The following is a 22,018-nucleotide window of genomic DNA, read 5'->3' as shown; positions in this document are numbered from 1 at the left end:
ATTTGTAATATATTTGGACAGCATTTAAATTATCTTTGGGTCCAATATAAAGAACATATTTTTGACAAATGTCTTGTCCTTATTGCAAACATCAATATTAATTTTGCCAGTGAACTGAAATCGCCGCATTAAGAAGGGAAACGAGGCGGAACTTGAACTCAATTTGTTTGTTGACTACTTATATTCCTTATAATATTTTGGCGGAAAACATGTTTAACGTACATATGGCCGTGCGCACTACGATCGCGTTGCATCGTGGATGTAGAATAGTTTTCATCGATGGCTAAAAGTAAAACTGAAATCCTTGACGTGTAGTCCACGTTCCATGTTCCATACATTTCGGAATTGATGGCAACCGCGAAGGCATGGGGTGAGGCTGTAAACAAAATGGCGTCCTTGGAGTTGTTACACGGTCCTGTTCTCTCTGCAGCTAACTGTAAGCGTTATTACGTAGTTATTGCCCTTACCTGAAGGTCGTTTAAACACTTTATCGTTTTAAAAAATCTAGCAGTCGCGATTTCAACTTGAAAAGACTTGAGACGAGTGAAGATGGACGAAAGGAAAAGACATTATAGTGACTCGAGTAACTCAAGCTCTAGCGACGAAGGAAAGTCGCGAAAAACCAAGAGAATAAGCGGAGAATCTGAACAGAGTGTTAAGAAGAAGAGAAAAAAGAAATTAAGAGATGAAATGGTAGATAAGAGTAGCAGTAGTTCGTCCAGTGGTAGCGAAAGTGAACGTTCTGGGAGCATTGATCATGGGAAGAAGAAAAAGAAAAGGAAAGATAGACGTAAAGATCGTGTTAGAACAAAGAAAGAGAAGAGAAAGAGGAAACGCGAGAAGAAGGAAAAGAAGAGTAAACGACGGAAAGAAAGAGAGGAAAAGAAGGCTGCAACTGGCAAGACTAAGGAAAAAGACGTTTGCACGACAATCCCCACTGAAGGTGTGTCAAGCTATACTATTCTCTTAACCACTTAAAATAACAGTAATTCGTTTTTTCTAAACGTAAATTTTTATTTGAAGATGTTCTTTTAAGTGGTTCTGAGGATAGTAATGATGGTTTGCATGTGACGTCATGGCGGCCATGTTGGTCGACAGCAGCAATTAGATTTTTCTCCCCTGGAAGTTTTAACTGCCATTTTTATGCAAACTATGTGAGCACATTTTTTTTTTTTGTTTTGTCCACCAACATGGCTGCAATGCAAACCACCTATAGACTACTGACATAATTTTTAACGTGTTAGAGGGAGGTACGTGAATGCTTAAATTATTTAAGACTACCTACCATTGTAGCCTTTGGCATCAACATTATGTAGCCCCAATTCCCATCCCCAGGGACCGGTTGTTTAAAAGCCGATTAACGCTAATCGCCATTTAAAAATTACCGAATGTTTTCTTCTTGCTCATGTAAAATTTTTTTAAAAGGTAATTTATGCACCAGTCAATGTAAACCACGGCCCCCGACCCCCGGAACATAGCGGGGCAGTAACGGGGACATAGCTGTGGAGTAACGCCTTTGTAACGCTGTATTTCACCGGGAGGACGGGGACAGTAACAATTTGTCAAACTGAGCGGGCATTTTTAGTGGGGCTGTAACGCTAGCCGCGACAGGGAGGGACTGGGCACAACACTCTGGAACGGCTTCAAAATGGCGTTGGGAAAGAAGGTTAGTGTGTCTTACGTTCTTTTGTTTAATCTGTGCCTTTTTGAAGTCATCCTTTGCTAACACAGCGAAAATATTTTCCAGAAGAAAACGGTGATCTCTTTTATGCGAACGTGGAGTAGGCTCAGTTACTGGGCAGTGGTTTATTCCAGCTAGTACTTCATGTAGTACTCCGTATGTGCACGTTTGTTGTTGGCTTTGAGTTCGCGAAATGTTTGCATAGATTATTGTAAAATATACAGAAAATTATTGTTACATAACCGTTACGTCATTGATTATTATTTTCAGAACTGATTCTTGATTTTTTTGTGGGACTGACAAATGTGAGTCAAAATCTTCTGAAGTGAAGGCAAGAGCTGAGCCCCATGAACCTTCTAAAGGGTGACCACTGAGCAGCCCTTTGGTTTTGCTTTCTATTTAGGGAAACCTAATAAAATGACAAATTGCCATGCTTTCAACAAGTCTCGTATTTACCATTTTTAATAGTGCTTCAGAATGCAGGAAAATGCGTCTCTGAGAGTATAATATTTCAAAATTTATTGGGGGAGCAGACCCCTTTAGAGGGCAAGGCCCTCCGGGCCTTGCTGACTGGGGCCCTAGGGGTGGGGATAGTAACGGTCCATATTCCCCCGAGGGCCGGGGTAAAAGTCCAAATGTAACACTGTAGGAATGTTACATCCCCCGCTATGTCCCGGGGGTCGGGGGGCCGTGGTTTACATTGACTGGTGCATTAAGCTAAAGTTAAACAAAAGCCTATGCCAAAACTGAGGAACAAAATTTGTTTACTGAGTCCTCACTGATTAGCAATTAAACTCAAATCAAAGTTGACCTTAATCCAGGATTGGATTAATTGGGCTTTGAACAACTGGGCCCAGATCTCATCATTGCTGACCACAACATATATTATAGGCACAGGGCAGGAGGATGTGTTGTTCCTGGGATGAATAATCAGTGTTAAGCATATAACTCAATGAAAATCATTGTCAATTCTACTGGGTTTGGTAATTATTGAAGGTCATCTACCAAAAATTTGTGTCAGTGTTATAGCATTTGACCCAATCCAAAACAATCAAACAATGTTAAAATCACTCCAAAATACTAAAGATTTCAACAAAACATGCCTCAGCATTGAGCACGAGCATGCATCATGGAAATGTCATGCAATCCGGGAGAAGGAGGGACTCCGATATAATTTAGTGGTGTGGGTGATCATCGGAAATTTTGAAAAGAACCCCTAAAAGGTACCAGAATTCTGTTTTGTGGGTGTTGGCTGAACAATCTCTTACCCCTAAAAGGGAGTCATGAATGAGACAAAAATTAAAATCAGTTGACTGACATTTACTTCCTCTCATATTTTTTTTGGCTCAATACCCTAAAAGGTAGCACCATACCTCTGATGGAAGTAATTTTAGATTTTAGCACCACAAAGGGCACCAAACCATTAATTTTAACCACCAAAAAGTATGACAATCACCCCCATCGCTTTCATTTGGGAGTCCCCCCCCTCCCCGGGCATGCAATAAGCAACTGAAATTACCAAATTCCATTCATCGTCTGTGTTTTTACAGTGGTGAACAGATTTTGAGTGTCATGCATTAGTGATCTGTTATAGATGCTAGTTGATTTGACCCAACACGGATGAGAAAAGTTGATTGTTTACAAGTTCATATCATTTTTTAATATTATACAGCAGATGATACTTTGAAAAAGTCAGTTCCTGCTGACACTGGATCCAATTCAGCACCAAAGAAGAGGTGAGCTACCACTGTCAATAACTGGCAAATATGGTTATTTCAAATCAAGAAACAATGCATAATTTCTGAGGCGCCGGTCCCTTCCTATGCCTCCTTTGTACATTGACATAACCATGTATTTAGATCATTACTAGTGTCTTGGTTTTCTGCTATCAAACTGAGCGAATCATGGTGTTTTTCAGATCTCCTACATTCATTCTTGTTATGCTAAGCACTGTAAGGCTAGTAAGGCTTCAGGTTTGAATGACAATTTAGTTTTCACAGATAGAACAGGGTTGTCTGCTGAGTGACAAATCCGTACCCAACTTGAACTCTGGTAGACCATTATCGGGCTTGATTGAACGTTCTAGGAGCAGAGAGCTCTTGGAATTGCAGATTTGGGTACTAAAATTACAATGTAGCTGCTCCGTCAAGAAGCCGTAGTCGTTGTTAACACATTAATGATTTCTTGTAAATTTATACAGATCGTCCTGTATACACTAGATTGCAAAAACGTTGGCACCTAAAAAGCATAAAACGTGAACGATGATACCCAATGGCTTTATGGGTATAAGTGTACTAAATTTATTTGCATAATATTCTATTCTCGTGCGACGGCTGATGACCAAAATTAGTTGCACGTGGTGAATGATGAAAACTGTCCAAGCTTTCCTTAAAGTGTCCAAGTTGGCCAACAAGGGCCAATTTGAGTGATATACAATTCGCGATTTGCCTAAGTTCAAAACAGGCAATGAACTTAAGCAGTATTTGGTAGAAAATTATTCGGAAGAGTTAAGTCAGCACTGTATTTTTTATTGCAAAGAACGAGAATAGTAAATTATTGATTATGGAAATAAGGGTTATTGTTTAAACACTACCCACAAATCTGTTGGGTCTCATCGTTCACGGTTTATGCTTTTTAGGTGTCAACGTTTTTGCAATCGAGTGTATATGGAAATATCTCAACAATAGCGTGACAGAAATAATTTAAATATCAAATGTTTTCGGCAGACCACAAGGGATTATTTTTGTTTATCTTTTCTGTTTTGTCATCACTTCTTATGTAAGTCTTTCAAGATTTCAAGTTAACTTCCAACACTATTTGAACGGAATCTGGATGATTCTAACTGACTCAACTGAAATTGCAAAGTAAGGAAACTTTCTGTGTACAACAGTTTGAACAGGGGTTCATCTATTCTCAGTCAGTAAGGGTCAGCAAGAAATTAAAAACGTTTAGACTTCTTGCGGTCTTCTTTCCTTTATCTCCAATAAGGGTTATATCAGTGTACTTTATGTAGAAACTTTCAGTAAATGTGAACCACTACAAAGCATTAAACCACTTTTATTTTTACGCATCCAGACAATGTAATGACTGTGCTCCAGATAACATACTTTTACGATTATCCGATCAGCTTGTTTCCTATATGCGTTTGTTTAGATAACATCACGATTTAAACAAGAGTAACTTCGATGAGATTTACTGACTTATTTCACTGGACGATTCAATCGGGATTATTAATTCTAATAGGGCAGTCATAATTTTATGTTATCCAAGTAGGCCTTCCGAGTGTTCCCGGATCTTCAAAGAATGACATCTGCACTTGTCGGGTATCTTCTCCAGCATCGCAAATGCAACAGGCAAATTTTCCTGGACGTTTGAAGGCATTGGCAGTGGGCCTGACGAAAGCAAAAAGACGGAGAGTGATCATGAGTGTGCTGCATTGATTTTTCAATATTAATGCCACGATGTGCAACTCCTGGTTCTAAGACAACTTATTGTTGTCCTATAAGAGCGCTTTTCAATTGAGTGTCCAAACTATTTTCACGTTTGCTTTGGTTTTGCTTTACTTCGCTCTGTAATTGGCCAGCAAAACACGTTCCACCTTGTCAACCAGTCAGAAGCAAAACCAAAACCAAACATGCCTTGCTCGAAAGCGTTTTTCCGTTGTTTCATTGCGCTTTTTGCGTCAGTTGTGATTGTCCAGAGTCGGTTTTGGATTTTTACGACACTCAAATAAAAACCGCTCTTATTAAACACTACTTTGTGTCTAGAGAAGTGCATTGATTAACATCGTGAGTTGAAGCCTTCCCTTGGGTCTTAAGGGCCTAATGTGAACAGGGTGGGAAAAATTAAACACTTTGGTTTGAAGAAAGTTAACGGTTCAATGAAGAGCGCAACAAACACCAACCCAATTTCTGCGGAACCCCCTTTCCTCTAGCAGGATAGCATGCAACCAAACCAACAAACTGCACCGTCCGAAATTAAACTGGTTGAAATGCATCCACCCTGGATGCATTTACAGTTCCTTAAAGTGTGGATGGCTTTGATGAATTGTGTTCAAAACAGGCAGCAATTGATGTTGAGGGCGAATCGTTTAAAAGGGGATGAGCGAACTCAAGCTATTAAGACTGTGGATCACATTTTGGTGTTTTCTCCAGCTGACTTCAATCTTGACTTGCTCCGCTTCTATCGGTCAAAACTGCACATGCCATCTTACAATTGCATCTCAACAAACTCTCAACTAACTCCGACTATTCTAAACTAATTAGAATCTGGAATGATTACAATGATTTAGAAATCTTTGGGTTAAACGATCGAAGTAAACCGAAATATGCTTACACGGCCATACAATCCAATAACGGGTATCCAATGAAAACTCGGACAGATTCAGTCCGAGAACAACAGTTTTAAAAAACAGAATGTTCAAATGCAATGATGAAAGAAAATGGGTCGGCAAGGCTCCCAAGCATGTCTATTTCGAGAACTAACGCTAATTAAAGGAACTTAGTTAATAATAAACCAACAAGATGACAACCTGGAAAACGTTTATGTAGGATATTAACCAAGACTTTGAATTTAAAAGTTCACCCAATGCTTCAGAGAGCAAATAAAACTTTTTATTATTATTATTTCGTATCGATGGAAAACTAATTCCTTTCGTTTTCGAAGGGGCTAATGTGTCATTAAGAATGCGAAAACTGAAGGGTTAGCCCGGGACTTTTCGTAAAACAAACAACAGCTAGTAAATTCTTCCACTTAAATTTTCAGAATCGGCACAAATCAATATCTATTCCAATTACACTCTGTTTTTTTTTTATAAGAACCTTTTTATAAGAACGTTGAGGCTGAGATAAACCGAAATTTTCAGAACGTATTAAGAACGTTCATCAGGCTGAGACTCGATTAAGAACGTTGTTATTTTGCTAATCTGTATATAAAATCAAGGTAACAAATGTAAATTAGCCAAAATACTTAAGGGCATGTTTTGTATAACATTAACAATGGTGACACATATCTCGGTTTGTCATAATCAGCAGTTCTTGATACCATATTTCAGCACGTCCGCATTGATTTACTGAAATACATGTAGTGTATATCATGTAATTTAAGAACATCTTAAGAACGTTTTCAGCCTCAAATCAGTGTGTCAAATCGCAAAATATATAAGAACGTTCAGTCTCAGCTCCAAAATTAGACGTTCTTATAAAAAAAAAACAGTGTATACAAATATGTCTTTTTAAAAAAGACTGGCAGGAAGCGACCTTGAAACACAGGAAAAAATTGACGTATTTTGCATGAACAAATGTAAGTTCTCGTTCGGTTCCCCTGCATGTTGGGATCACAAGATCAACATGACTGTCACAAGCTGTTACATCACACCACTAATATAACTCAACCAAATAAGGAAATTCTATTTCCTAACTATAGACACAGCAGGCATTCTGTTAATCTCGTGCCCAGATCTTCTCATTCTTCGGTAGAGGACATCTGGTAAAATCTGTTTTCATGTGTCAGGAATGTGACACACAGCACAACTGCATATGCTCAATATTTGTACAGAAAACTTCGCCCAAGAATTGTCTAGGATAGATTTTCAAGATCAATTTATGGCTATAAATTTCAGTCATATTTCACTCACCATATTAAAAAAGGTCAACGATTTTATGGGAAAGAAGAAAGGCACCGCTTCAGTTTTGTTGACAATGGTGGCCAAAGTTCGCGCGCTTTATTGCCAAACAAAAATTTTCACAAATAATTCAAATAATTGAATAGTTTCGACAAACATACAGCAGAATCTCCGTAATAGTGCCCTTTTAATGCCCGTTTAGTTGCCGGGAATGGCTTAAATTTGTCGTTTGCGCTATAACAGAACAAGAGTTCAAATGCAAACTAAAAAAAAGCGTCGGAAAGCCACATGCAAAAAAAAATTGACATAAATATGAACTCATAATTTGAAATAAGCCAATGTTAGGGACAAGGCTCCATTCAGTGTATCCACCTTTCAGGACGCAAGCGTATACTAAATGCTATTTGAGAATTATCGACTTTCAACTAACAGTATTTTTGGTTTTAATTTCGGAAATCAACTTAGACGAACGCCAGCTATTGCCTTGGAATAACGGCCAAACACTTCTATTACTATTTTTTCTCTTTATTCCCATTCATTTAATCAGTCGAGAACACCAGACAAGAAATATTGAAGACAAAGAATTCGAATATGTTTTTTTTTTTTTGCTCAGAACAATTTTCGGACCATACGTTAATCTGTATAGATTCTTTAGATGACCGATTTCTGATGGCAGAAAATATTTAGGAAACAGAGACCGTTCTGACTGAGCTAATGAAGTTGCCGTCGGTTTTTCGAGCATCCTGTCGTTTAAAATTGTTTTCTAAGTCACGTTTTTCATTCCTTGACGAAAAAGAGCTATTTTTCCCATGCTAGGTACAAAAACGCCGAAGCCAAGAAGTCAAGTTTTACTTTACTGTACAATCAAAATTTCCAGAGCGATTTGTTCCTGACAAAAAAATATAATATTTCCTTCACCTTTGTCATCTTGTGATTCGCAATGCTCCTCCATCGCTTGGAGTGGGGCCTTGTCCTGCTCAAAAGAAACATTGAAAATGTTATCAGAGGTAAATACCTTGTAACGAGAAAAGAAGGTGAAAGTTGTCTCTTTAAGCAAAGGAGACTTTTTAAGCAGTTGAATGTATATACATTAAAAATAGTATGTACCTCGCCTGGCACAGACATTGTAGCACAGCGCAGACTCTGGAGAAAACGTCAGTGTTGGTTGTCTGTTTAAAGCCTGAACACTACTGCCTGAACCTTAAACGAAGCAAGAAAATTTATTTAGAAGCAAGTGTACAGTAGTGAGATCAAATTTTGTGTTATTTGTGGTGTCATGAGACTCACGGTGCTCACGGTGTCATAATAATTTTGACACCGTGAGTCTTGTGATGTTGTGATCAGTACGTCTATTTCACATGCCCAGAACATGATCATAGTTTCTTTTTAACGACCCAAATTACGTAACCCTTTAAGACGTAACAGTGATGGTGGTCATGAGTGGTGTCATGAGACTCATGGTGTCACAATTGTCTTGCTTGTGATGTTATAATCAATAAGTCTATTTCACATGCCCCGCAGAACATGATCATAGTTTCTTTTTAACGACCCAAATTACGTAACCCTTTAAGACGTAACAGTGATCAGCATCAAATTTCTCCTTGTAATATCAATGGTTTTTCAACTTCTGAGGTCATGAGAATTAAGGATATGATCACCCAAGGCGTTTTTCTTGATATTTGAATAACGTCTCCCTAGTAATTTCATGAGAAAAGTATTGGGACAAGATAGGAGAATTTGTTCTTCAATATTAGGACTTCAAGGGTTAAGCTTGCCCCTTTGCATGTTCAAACGTCTATTTTCATTCGAACTATCACCAAGTAACGTGTGGTAAGAACACAAGAAAATTTTAGAACTTGTTTGAAACGTGCTCTCTCCTTTGGTGAAAAAAAAAAAACAGCTTTTACACTCCTAGACCAATTTTGACGAATGTTTAAATTTGGTCTTGCATCACCTCAGGAAACTTTCATTGTCTATTTGACGTTGGTCTTCAGGTTCAGGACAAAAATAAAATTCTGATATAATAACGTTTTAAAGTAGTCGTAAGGTATGACATTTCAACTGATTTAGTTAAATAAGCCTCCTATTTTCAAGACACAGTATCAGGGCGCACACGACTTTGAACTTTGTTTACAGTCAACCCAGGTCACGCGTGAACGATATTTTTGAAATTTAAATGGAGTTTTGAAATTTACATGTCAGTTTTGAAAATTGCCAACGAGATTTCAGAGTTCCCGTATAAAATTCCCTAGTTTCTTGACGGTATAAAGCTATGAAGTTTTCTTTACATTGCAAAATTGAATATTTCGAGAATAACAATTGTTTCCCAAGTATTTTGAATCTTTTTTTTTTTTTTTTTTCAGTTAATGCGTCTTTTTCGGAACGATTTCCAGAGAAATGTCCAACATTCCATTCACACGTCGGACATTACAAAGAGAAATTCGAATGTTCATTTCATTCTTGGAAATACTGTTCACGCGTGACCTGGATTGGCTGTAATTTCAATCTAATTACTTATATCCTTCTTACTAGATCCATGGTTCCAATGACAAAAGAGGAATATGAAAAACAGCAAGCACAGATCAGGAGGGTATACGACCCAGAGACGGGTCGACACAGGTAAAGAACTTACAGTGACTGCAGTGATCAGATTCTTGGCAGATAATCATCAAATGGACTCATGGGGGGGGGCTCTGTGGGCTATTTCAAACGGAACTTTGAAGAGGCAGATCAATGGCAATTTTCTGAAGGGTCCGGTTTTTTATGAGAAAAATTAGTGGCGCACAAAATTTGCGAAGGTGCGTCTAACTTAAATGACTAAGATGCACAAAGTTTTGCTAACAGACTCTGAATTCCGTGACCCATCAAATCAAACTATTTAACGTTTTCCAAAAGTTCTTACAATGGTCTTTTTTCATTTGCCAAAACTGGCGACCCCGACGGGTCAGTTTTTGCAGTACCATCCCTTCAAAATGACACATTTGATTTACAGACCGGCCCGTCTGGCCGGGCCAGTTCTTCCAAATGGAATGCACTCAATGTTTCACCACCGAAAGTTCAGATATCTTGGCCCCATTTTTCGTGTAAACGGGCCCTTTAAAGTCTTTGAAGGCGGCCGTTTACTTCCCCATCAGCCATAACCAGCGGTGAGGGTAAAAGACAGATTGAGTTGGCGGAATGGAATGTGGAATGACGTGCGGAATGGCATAATTATGCAAAATACAAGTTGCGGAATGACATAATTATGCGAGATACGATTTATGCATAATAACTCACAGAAATACATTAAACTGAAAAAGTGCGCCTTTTTTTGGGCGCCAATTTGCAAATACAGCCTTTTTGTAACCATTTCAACCGAAGAATGCATCACAAAAACCCAAGCAATGGTATCTTTGAATTCAAACTTTTTTCCTTCGATTCTCATCGCATAGCCGTTGATGCAACATAGCAGCTCGTGGACTTTAATCGTTCGCGAGTGAACACACGATTTGTAATACATTTGCATTAAAGAGGCTTGTTTATTTACGTAACCTGGTTTCCATTCCACACGAGTCGTCCGCCATTACGGGAGATGTGTACAACTCAATCGAAGGCTGGTTAAACTTGACATGTTTCAAGCTCGCAGGAAAAAGACGTGAGTAAAGAACCGCCTCTGTTTATTTTTGAAAGGATTTATGTCACTTGTCGAGGATTTATCTGGTTATGACGAATGTGTTGTGGTTCGGTCATGCTCATTTCCGTTGTTTTACGTTTTATATTAATCAATTTATCATACACAGCCAAACACACACACACGCAAAAAGTAAATAAATAAATAAATAAATAAATAAATAAATGAAAACGAAAATAAAAATTTAACCGCAATCTATACCGCAGAACTCTTTCCCCGTATTTTGACGTGTAGATTTCGGTTTTTTATTTTCGAAGGAAGGATCTTGATGTAACAAATTTTCAACTCCAACATTTTATAAGAAACTATATCTAAGCAATTCAATTATTTATCCATGTACAACTGTCACACTAACCCACTTCCAAAAACGACGATCGCGAGCGTGAAAACAGAGTGTGTGCCAAATGTATAGATAATTATGCCTGGGGCTGGGCAGATATCTTGACGCAACTCGTACTAAAAATACTGTAAGAGACTAATGTCACTTGAAGACTACTTTCTTTTCTTTCTTTTTTTTTTTCGTCATTTTAAAGAATCGATTTAAGCTTGTATTGTACTGGTTATCCCATACCATAAAATCTCGGTTTTAGAGAGGAAACATGAAATTCAGTCCACTTTGGAGAAGAGAGGGGTAGGGGGAGGGGAACTGCAATAACTGTTGCAACGTGTTGAAATAACACCCATGCCCATTTTTAACCATGAATAGTGCATGTCCCTCTGACTTATCAGTGATGGAATCACCTTCAGCGTGTATACTTTACAGTTAGAAGAACTTGCAAATAAATCATACTGATAACATCCCAAAATATTCCTAAGATGGAGAAAGCTTCTTCACCACTATAACAACTATCATCCATCACAATGGCTGAACAATCCAGTCACATTGTATTATATTTTCAAAGTATAAAACATGTTACCCCAAACATCGTTTATTCTGCTAGCTTATAGTGGGGCAAAGCCTTAAAGAATATGTTAGTATTATATACTGGTTTTTCGGCTTTTTTTTTCTTCTTCTTTTACTGACCATTTTGTCTGATACTTGAACTGTCTCAGACAAATAAAAAGTAAAATTGATCAATTTTTAGAATTTGCTTTTAAATTTTGGCCTAATTAAATGATAATGCATCTTTGTTGTATACTGGCAAGGTTCCACTTTAAATCCTTTTTTTTTTTGACATTTTACAAACTGTAAGCAAGAACATTACAACATCACTTTGAAAACGATAAGTTTGTTGAGTTGTTTTCAAATTACATTACATAACTAATTATGTAATGAACAACTCATTTTTTGGCGTGAAAACAGCCTTGTTTATATTATGCTTAAGTATCTTCAAACTGTATGTTAAATGAAGATACTGTTTGTAGAGTTTTCATATTACAAGCGTTATATATGTGGACATGGAAACTGCTATGACAACTAGAATTACCAGCTAAAGTTATGGTGGATATAGTTTTGGTTGTCATAAGAGAGGATCAAGTATATGTGTGGGCTTAATCCCCTAATGGTCATACATGTCTTATTGGAATGATGACGATTCCCCTTGGTTTATTTTTAGGTCAGTCATCAAGAATCATAAAAATTAATTTTTAAAAAATTATGTGTACTTAAACAAAAAACAAAAAAACTCTGGTTGTATGGTTGACCTAAAAAAAAGTCATAAATAGTGAACAGCTGGGTTTCTATCGGAACATGTATGGAGAATTCATACTTTTGATCCTCTCTTGCTTGTTGTTGTTGTTGCCAAACGTTAACTCCATGTGAACAGTTAGTTATTATTGCTCTACACCCCAAGGGGAAATGGGAGGTCAATTTTAGGGCGATGTAAAAATGCTTGTCCCTGACAGGGGTTGAAAATGTACAGTTTTGTACCATTGCGGTGGAAATCTGAATCTCTGCTTTCAAAACCTCAAAGGAAAGATTTTTTGTTCTGTGCAATGAGGAAACTGCTTGATTATTTCAATATTTTGTTTTGGTAACCCTTAAGGAAACTACATTGGGGCCACACCTATGCCAAGAGAGTCTGCTACAATTTAGAACATTCTGTTCAACATTTTTGACAGCATGTCCCTTCAGTTTTATGTAAGAGTCCCCCCTTCCCCTGGGGTGTAAGTGTGGTTACATTACATGTTTGTAGAGCTACTTGAGTTACTGTTGTTGAGCTACTGAGCAATCCAACCATTTATGGGTTTACCTCTGCGAGACCTGTGATACTCACCAATCAGATAAAACAAGGAAAACCAAAAAAGTCAACAATACGTTGAGTCTAGGAAAACTTAACAGGCTCTTGTAATGAGGCACAGACCATAATACCGTAAAATTCCGGTTACGGGTGGGGATACGTAAAGAGGAAATGTCACCGGCTTTTTTAGGGGCAAGGGGGGAAGGGGTGTTACGTGTTTATATAAAGATCAAAGATGGGCCTATAAGTGGAAGAGTGGTAGGGGTTTATCACGGAATAAAATTTTCGTTTGCAAATAGATGGCCCAAAAATCGAGGCGATTTATTAGCAGGTGAGGGGGACTTCAAACCGGGATTTCATGGTATGGAATAACCAGTACAATACAAGCTTATATCGATTCTTTAAAATAAAATAAAAAAAAAGAAAAAGGAAAGAAAGCAGATAAGAATTACGGTATGGTATTAATTACCGAGGCTTCAAGTGACATTAGTCTCTTACAGTATTTTTAGTACGAGTTGCGTCAAGATATCTGCCCAGCCCCATGCATAATTAATTATCTATACATTTGGCACACACTCTGTTTTCACGCTCGTCGTTTTTGGAAGTGGGTTTGTGTGACAGTTGTACATCGATAAATAATGTATGGGGCTGTGCGGAAATCTTTCCCGAATTGCTTAGATATAGTTTCTTATAAAATGTTGGAGTTGAAAATTTGTTACATCAAGATCCTTCCTTCGAAAATAAAAAACCGAAATCTACACGTCAAAATACGGGGAAAGAGTTCTGCGGTATAGATTGCGGTTAAATTTTTATTTTCGTTTTCATTTATTTATTTATTTATTTACTTTTTGCGTGTGTGTGTGTTTGGCTGTGTATGATAAATTGATTAATATAAAACGTAAAACAACGGAAATGAGCATGACCGAACCACAACACATTCGTCATAACCAGATAAATCCTCGACAAGTGACATAAATCCTTTCAAAAATAAACAGAGGCGGTTCTTTACTCACGTCTTTTTCCTGCGAGCTTGAAACATGTCAAGTTTAACCAGCCTTCGATTGAGTTGTACACATCTCCCGTAATGGCGGACGACTCGTGTGGAATGGAAACCAGGTTACGTAAATAAACAAGCCTCTTTAATGCAAATGTATTACAAATCGTGTGTTCACTCGCGAACGATTAAAGTCCACGAGCTGCTATGTTGCATCAACGGCTATGCGATGAGAATCGAAGGAAAAAAGTTTGAATTCGAAGATACCATTGTTTGGGTTTTTGTGATGCATTCTTCGGTTGAAATGGTTACAAAAAGGCTGTATTTGCAAATTGGGGCCCAAAAAAGGCGCGCTTTTTCAGTTTAATGTATTTCTGTGAGTTATTATGCATAAATCGTATCTCGCATAATTATGTCATTCCGCAACTTGTATTTTGCATAATTATGCCATTCCGCACGTCATTCCACATTCCATTCCGCAAACGCATTCCTCCTTTTACCCTCACCGCATAACCAGTTGGTGGAGTGAGCTGTCCCAATAAAGAATTACTTTACCGTGACTATTGGCTAATGTCTAGCTATGAAATTGCTAAAACTAATTATGGTTTGTGCTTTCTTGGAGAATTCTCTTCATATCCTCTTAGTGTTAAACGAGCATTTTCACGTACACTTGAAGGCAGTAACCCGTAATTGCAGGAGAGCTTTACTAACAACATCAAAAATCTTTGCGATCTTCAAGACGTTCTTGAAATAGAAATGAATACGTGAACATTACGGGTCAGTTATTTGAAGACAGTTTCGACGGTATTTCTAAGCCATTTCAATTTTGCCAACAGTCATATCTAAACATTGTCTGCTGCTGACGGTAACAAGGAGGCTTGCATCCCAGACTAGAAAACTATTTATCTACTTAAAATAAAACACTTAGAAACAGATTCTAAGTTAGACTCTGTTTAAGTAACTGGCCCTATATTTTTCGATAGGCTTGTGAAAGGGACTGGTGAGATATTAGAAGAGATTGTGAGTAGAGACAGGCATAAGGCTATCAACAAGGTGGGTTACATTAAAACTGGTCAGCGAGTATCAATCTCTATAAAGTGGGAATCATTCCTTGCCACGCTCTTCGCAAGAATCTGAGCTCTGCCTATAACCATTTTAACAAAATTATTATAGGAAGTGCCTTTCTCATCTTTCTTTCCTATTTCAGACAATACTTTTGTCTTCATTGGGCACTTTTACCTTCTTTTTCCTTTATAAAATTAAATTTACGTTTAGTCGAGAGTCCTTTCTCTTTTCACATTAATTTTTCGTGTTATTTTCACATACCATCATCGGAGTGCAAACGCTTCCTTTTTGTATTTCTTCTATTTACATTCAATTTCGTCTGTAAGGTCGTTAGACATCACACCAACGTTAAAAATGATACAAAAGACTAAAAATAATAACAATGTAAGTTAAATATAGGTATTCCGTTTACGAAATACATACACAGACAAAAACGCATTTTAAAAGCTGAGATGGAGGTAATAAGGTTCTTTATGACATAGTCTAACTGCCCTCATCAATTCAAAACTATGTACTGCTACAACCCTCAGTTCTATGGGTAAGTCTGTATGGCATTTGCAGTCGGACGTAATGTCTATCTGGCCCGCGATACATCACGTTTGTTACTGTGTATTTACAACAAACTTTACAATACCCTGCGACAAGGGCAAATCTTTCACTAGCAGTTTGTCATTTCAGTTAATGCCTTTATTTTGTTTGTTTGTTTGTTTTTTTTTTTTTCAGACTGCTACACAAGGTGATGGGGCATTTTTTCAGGCAAATGTTGGCCTCAAGGATAAGTGAACAATGTGACAAGAATGTGACCTATCAGCGTGTTGCCTTGGCTTACCCCTGTGGACAAACGTTTGAGGATTGGACACATCTTTCTTCTTCCAGAATGTTGTGATAAATTAGAAGACAAGCTGGTCCAAATATCGTTCGCACAACCAAGTCTTAAATCGTGACGAGCATGCGCACTCATTTTGCCGCTGTGTCACCCATGTATTACTTTTTTTTCTGATAATACACTCTACAACCAATGACATGCCCAAACAGTATGCCTCATGTACATATATTAATTTATTACTCAAACATTTCATTGCAAAGACTATACAAAAGGAACTAGGGTTAAATGTACAAAACTAGTTCAGTAAACTAGGTAGATATACCATCTACCACAATGATGTGTTACAACACACCATTAGGGAGCTAATACTCTGATGCCAGTAGTAAATGTAATTATAGCTACGAATAATTTCCAACAATTGACATTCTACATTTACGTAAATGATCTCCACAGGAATGTTTCTGAAAGGAAATTGAGTTTTCAAATTGAAATTTACGTACAACAAACTATCTCTAGACTCCTGAATATAGTTTTTTTTCACAAGTATAATAATGTACAAATATTTCACAAGGAATGACACTATTTACTAATGTATTTAAAAAGAAGCCAAGTCGTCAATGGCCTCCGATTCTCTTTGGCTTCTCACACAAGATAGGAGTGACAATTGTGGGTTTTTTTTCTATTCTTTTATTCTCCTGTCATTGGCCCCATGCCACTCTCCAGAAGAACATCATCCTGGTAAACAAAAAGGTTTAACTCAATTACAGTCGAACGTCTTTATTACGGACAGCAAGGGGACATGGATAAGTGTCCGAATTATAGAGGTGTCCGTTTTAGAGAGGTTAGCTTTATATGAATTTCGGTCTCTCAGGGACGAAGTGAAATGTCCGTAATAGAGAGGTATCCGTATTAAAAGGGGTGTCCGTAAGGAGAGGTTCCACTGTAGTCAAATAGTTAACCGTCTTTCACTGCCAGTTATTACATCCAGCACGTACGGTCTGTACCGTTTTATAACATTTCCGAGAAGGAGGATATTCAAGATTGATTGCAATAATTTTTCAAGTGGGCGGCTGAGTTTCTTGGGGGGGGGGGGGGGGGGGGCTCCTCCACAAAACTTTAATAAGTAAATAAGAATATTTCCAAGACCGAGATTGGTGGCAAAAGGTGTCAAAGTGCCTTTGGCTAAGCATTCCCAAGATGGAAAAGAAAATTTCGCAACTTGAAAAAGTTTCCCCAACGTTTTCAGGTTATGTCGTTGTGTACGGAAAAAAATCGATGAATAGTACTTCACATGGTATCATTGAAAAAGGGACTTGGGTGAGTTCCAAAAGTGTAGAGATCTCTGTCAAATTTGTTTGTGTTGAAGGAAGTTTCTGTTATTACTTATAGCTTCTTCTCCCTTCAGGAATTAACTTGCAATCCTCGTCTTGGTGTTATGGGAGCATGTTGTTTGTGAGCAAAGAGACTTAGCCGTCATTTTGAACGAAATACCAGAAAAATTCCCCGCGTAGTAGTCTGTTTAAAACGTCAAATAATATTAATAATGTGTCTCACCAGAAGGTTACTAAACACGCCGTTCATGGCCTGTTCGTAGTGCTCTTTTTCAATTAGGTAAGTGTCCCCGGCCACGCTCTGTCTTCGTTCTGTTCTGTTAAGAGTCTGCAACACGATATCTGAAATTAATTTCCCTGAGGTTGTCTGAATTGCCTTCTTATATCTTTCTTGTTTGCCAACTGACAAAAGTTCTTCATGGACCTATGTGGAAAAAACAACCAATTAATTGACCAATTTAATAATGGTGTTTTTAGTTTATCAGGAATTACAACTAATAAAAGGATTCAGGCTTCCCTTTGCTGTCGTTCAGTACCCAAACAAGTCTTGTGCTAACAGAATATTGACGTCTGAAATACCCAAGCGAGAAAATTCTTGATCATGTAGTTCATCACATAACTGGTGTTTTCTACTAATTCCTCACCCCTCCCAACCCAAAATTCCTAACGTACAGTATTTACTCTTCGATTATGAGTGACCAATGCAGTCACCAGAGGTATTATCACTTACAGGTAATGGTATGCAGTCCTCCAGTGAGTAGTGTGCATCCCAAAGACGTACAGCCACACACGAAGTGCCCTACAAACACAGCAACGTCATTATCTTGCTACCCTTTCACTCACAAGTAAATCGGAGTTCCCAGAACGTCGCTCGTTCCTCGCTTCATTCGTATTCAATCTCCTTTCGTCCCAGATCAAATAACTACCCCCAAAACCTCTCGATAAGGCCAGGGCGCTTGCTTATTTAAGGCAAAACAAGCACCCTAGCCTTAACAAGCGCCCCTCTCCAATAGCAGCTGCCCATCCGTTACTACCAAAATGAAAATGTAAATTAACGGCTTATGCGATAATTCCAAATCATACCATAACAGTTCTTTCCAGGACTTCTCTTTATTGATTGATGTCATTTGTGCCTAAAACTGATTTTTTTTAATTTGGCTGTTTATATTGGAGTGACGAGGTTACTGTTCAACCTTCCCTTTTTGACCTCATCTGCCTCTGGAAGATGTTCTATATCGGCAATAAGCCCACGTGTAGTTTGATAAAAATTATTTATTGGCACCAAGGCTACACGGCATGAAACAAAAGAAATCGCACCTACGTTAATTAAATAAGTAAATAAATAAATTGTTTCGTCTCACCTTGAGCCATGGACCCAAGTTAGAATTCTAGTGCATCAAAAATAGCCCACTACCTCCCCTGTGAGCAGTGGTTTCTCCACCGGACGCTACGCTTCGTGGCGTCCGGTGGAGAAATTACTGCTCGCAGGGTACCCACTACCCTGTCATGAGACTGAGCATGCGTATTACCGACAAACTGTGTATGCGTTGACTGATTGCTTCTCTCATGCTAACATCCACTGGATGACTGGATAAAAATTCCAAGAAGGTCTAAAACGAAAAACATGACGAAATTGTGTTGTGGTCCAACATTAATCTCGTACCCCGATCTCAGTCGTCGGTTCGGGAATGTCGAAATGTGAGATCTGGTAAAGTTCGATATAACGCCATTTCTGGTTGGTTACCAGAATTAAGCAATGTCTTATTCTAATCTGCTCTGTGATTGGCTCTTTCCTTCTGTGTTTGGTTTTCGCTCAGTTCGGGGAAGAAACAAAAACACGGAAAAGTTTTCGCTCCGATTAAGATTGTCATGCGACGTTTTAATACATACATGCCCTTTGTGTGGGGAGAGAACAGTGAGAAATTGTTTTTTCGGAAGACAACAGCGACTTTAACCGAAAAGAGTTTGCAGTAAGGTTCAAACGGCCTTGCCAAATTACACAAGTTTCCAACACGATGGATATAAGCTTGCTTACTTTTGGGGATAAAATGGAGGTAGGTCATATATTTTTTTTTGGTATTTCTTGACAAAAAATGATTTTTTTTAAAATGATTATTTATTTAGTAAACGCAAATTAATTTCCCCAAAATACTTTACCTTGAGTTCCTGAACACGCGCGCCGCATTTGCTAGCATATTTTCAGTTTTTGTCTTCTGCTAAAAGACTATTTTCCTTCTATAAATTGAACTGCACTTTGAGTAAGAGACTTCATAACATAATATTAGTCCTTTCAGACCAGTGTGCTTATTCCTTCAAGATCCATACAACATCTCTCATAGGACTTTGGAGAAATTGATAGAGTGTCCACACAATATTATTATCCATCTGCTGGTGAGATCAATATCCCTCCCGCCCCTCAGCTAAGAGAAATGAAAAATGTCCGACTTATGACCGCCAAAATAATAGTAATGAAACCCGTACTACAACAGAGAACACCTTGTCTGAACCGATTAGGGCTCTTTATGTAAGTGTAGTTAGTTTAATTTTATCCCCTCTCTCCCACCTACTGAGTTAAAAAAAATTTGGATCCAAAATATAAAACTAGCCTTCCTCTAAAATAAAAATGGGGACATTGGTTTACATGTCTGCACCACCTAATGTTTTGCAGGTCTATGCTTGTGATAGGCTTTAGAAAAGAAGTAGTTTTAAAAGGAGGACATGCCTCTTTGGATTTGACATCACTTATAGTTTTTAGAATCTTTTTGCCATTGTTCTTTCCTTTAAGATAGGGGAATTTCTCCATTATTTTATCATTAGTATGGAGTCCTTGAAGTACTAAACACATTTCATTTACTACTTCCATTGTTAATCCTTAGCACATTCTCTGATACAAATAGTTATCACTGGCCTCAGTTTCTCCTTTATTTCTTGTTAACTCTGCCTTAATTTCTTCCACCTGATTTCTAGGGAGAAGCAAGTTCCTAAAGTTCCTATCAGTGATGTGAATATCTTCAAGGGCTAAAACAGCTGGACACAGCTCAACACATAATTAAGAGCAATGACAGTCATTTCGGACAACAGATATCACAACAGCTGCATTTCTCACACAAAAGCCAAAACCAAAGTGGTTATAAGCAAAAATTTTCCCCTGCACAGATTTCTGGGGTATTTACACTAATCTGTCATGATGGGTTGCATTTCTTCAATATTTGCACCAATATGATTGTTGTTAAAGTAAAGTTTTGATGTAGCAGGCTTCCCATCTCTTCCACTTTCTTGGAAAAAACTTTCCATGGTTTGCGGAAGACCAAAATGAATAAATTATTATCCTTCCAACACAATGAGAATCAAACCCCATTCCCAAAGATTGTGGCAAATAATATTCATTGTCAGTCTGTAGAGAATGAGACTGAGCCAAAAGTGCATTTTGAGGAATTTGGGGAGTAAGGTAGAACTGGTGATCCCCAAGCTTTCCACCCAAAAAGGCACCCCCAAATCCACACAGTACTAATGATGAGTAAATAATAGGCTGACAGGCTTAATTTTTGACATTGGTGGTGATAAGTTCATCTGCTATGGGCGAAAATATGTAATCAAACTGTTCAACATTACTTTGTGTTAAGATAGGAGGGCCTTTGTAGTACTCCATAAATCTTTCATATTCAAACTTTGTATGATTGTAGTTTGGTTGTTTTTCTGTTGCTGTTGTTGTCATGACAACAATCTTCGCTGTAGGGAATACTGAGGAAAGTGTTCCTCGTTTGCTGTACTCTGAAGTTGTGCCCCCTGAACAAAGATGCAATTAATTAAGAAAAAACTGTAGTCATTCACTGGGATGTTGTTATTCTTTCCATTAGAATAAGACAATATAATTACCAGAAAATGGATAATGAGAAGGCTGAATAAAAAGGGATTCTCAAGTAACTAAGCCCTTTTTGACGCATGGGGTGGTGGAAGGACGAACCATAAAAGAAGCTGCGATAATCACCAACAATATGGCTCTGTATTTATTAGCTTTTAACCTTTAAGCCTCAGTGTCAACATACAGTTTCTCCTTACTGGTCTCTACATGTCCATTTTTCATAGTAGCATTATAGGGAAGTTGTTGAAATATCAAGAAATTTCACCACTGGTGATCTCATGACCTCTCCGTGATTGTGTATTGATAAATATTAGGAGAAATTTTGATACTGATCACTACTGGGGCTTAAAGGTTCAAGGTTCACTGTTCTGATATTTTTTGTGTACTTGTGTGAAAAGTCCTTGAACATAATTTTGTGTTGCTGGTCTTAATATTAAGAAAAGTTAGGACCTGACATGGGTGCAAATATCAATACAAGAAAAATTTTTTGCTCAAGGAATTGGCATCAACAAGGAATTTTCATCCAAGACAGACACTGTTTTCAAAGTTTCTTTTCCCCACCACTTCTCTGCAGTGGGTTTGTGTCTGACAGTTTGATTAAATGTTGTTTCCTGGCTATGGAAGGCCATGGTTAAGGAATACTTAGGAATTCATGGTTACTGAAGATCAGCTTACTGTGAAAGCTGTTGTTTTGCTGCAGAAATGGGTGACAGTTCATTAGAACACACAGACATGCACAGGAAAACAAATAGTGGAAATATTTTTTATTTCTTTTCTATTTATCTG

General features: G+C 37.9%; 2 protein-coding genes and 3 long non-coding RNA genes across 6 annotated transcripts in view; 3 read left to right on the top strand and 2 right to left on the bottom strand.

Annotated features, from left to right (window-relative positions):
• Positions 1–374: 374 nt before the first annotated feature.
• Positions 375–16,574, top strand: LOC146470594 (uncharacterized). Of its 2 annotated transcripts, none has more exons than XM_085121778.1 (5): positions 375–943; positions 3,357–3,417; positions 9,837–9,923; positions 15,132–15,201; positions 15,937–16,574. In XM_085121778.1, exons 1-5 carry the CDS (start codon positions 550–552, stop codon positions 15,994–15,996), a joined length of 672 nt encoding a protein of 223 aa, XP_084977904.1. In that variant the 5' UTR covers positions 375–549; the 3' UTR covers positions 15,997–16,574. The 2 variants fall into 2 exon arrangements, with proteins under 2 accessions (XP_084977904.1, XP_084977903.1); XM_085121777.1 differs by having other exon boundaries at positions 3,354–3,417.
• On the bottom strand, positions 4,723–8,523 carry LOC146470595 (uncharacterized). The gene is made up of 3 exons (XR_014866996.1): positions 8,412–8,523; positions 8,223–8,277; positions 4,723–5,073 (listed from the first exon to the last, which is right to left on the bottom strand). It is a non-coding gene; the product is annotated as an uncharacterized LOC146470595 (long non-coding RNA).
• Positions 16,251–22,018, bottom strand: part of LOC146470591 (uncharacterized) — a 24,958-nt gene continuing 19,190 nt past the window's right edge. The window contains exons 14-17 of the mRNA XM_085121761.1: positions 18,900–18,980; positions 18,101–18,169; positions 17,594–17,794; positions 16,251–16,774 (exon numbers count right to left, since the gene is read on the bottom strand). Of these exons, the coding sequence (XP_084977887.1) occupies positions 16,727–16,774; positions 17,594–17,794; positions 18,101–18,169; positions 18,900–18,980 (399 nt within the window). The 3' untranslated portion in view covers positions 16,251–16,726. The remainder of the gene's footprint in view (positions 16,775–17,593; positions 17,795–18,100; positions 18,170–18,899; positions 18,981–22,018) is intronic.
• The window catches only part of LOC146470592 (uncharacterized), a 7,153-nt gene continuing 3,236 nt past the window's right edge, over positions 18,102–22,018 (top strand). Inside the window, exons 1-2 of the long non-coding RNA XR_014866998.1 lie at positions 18,102–18,801; positions 18,859–19,010. This is a non-coding gene — a long non-coding RNA (uncharacterized LOC146470592). The remainder of the gene's footprint in view (positions 18,802–18,858; positions 19,011–22,018) is intronic.
• LOC146470593 (uncharacterized) lies at positions 19,049–21,294 on the top strand. Its single transcript, XR_014866997.1, has 2 exons — positions 19,049–19,424; positions 20,338–21,294. It is a non-coding gene; the product is annotated as an uncharacterized LOC146470593 (long non-coding RNA).

The sequence above is a fragment of the Pavona decussata genome, unplaced genomic scaffold (genome assembly GCF_977016875.1).
Source record: "Pavona decussata unplaced genomic scaffold, jaPavDecu1.1 SCAFFOLD_113, whole genome shotgun sequence".
Lineage (NCBI taxonomy): Eukaryota > Metazoa > Cnidaria > Anthozoa > Scleractinia > Agariciidae > Pavona > Pavona decussata.
The sequence above is the reverse complement of the archived record's forward strand: the minus strand, read 5'-3'. Positions and strand labels throughout refer to the sequence as shown.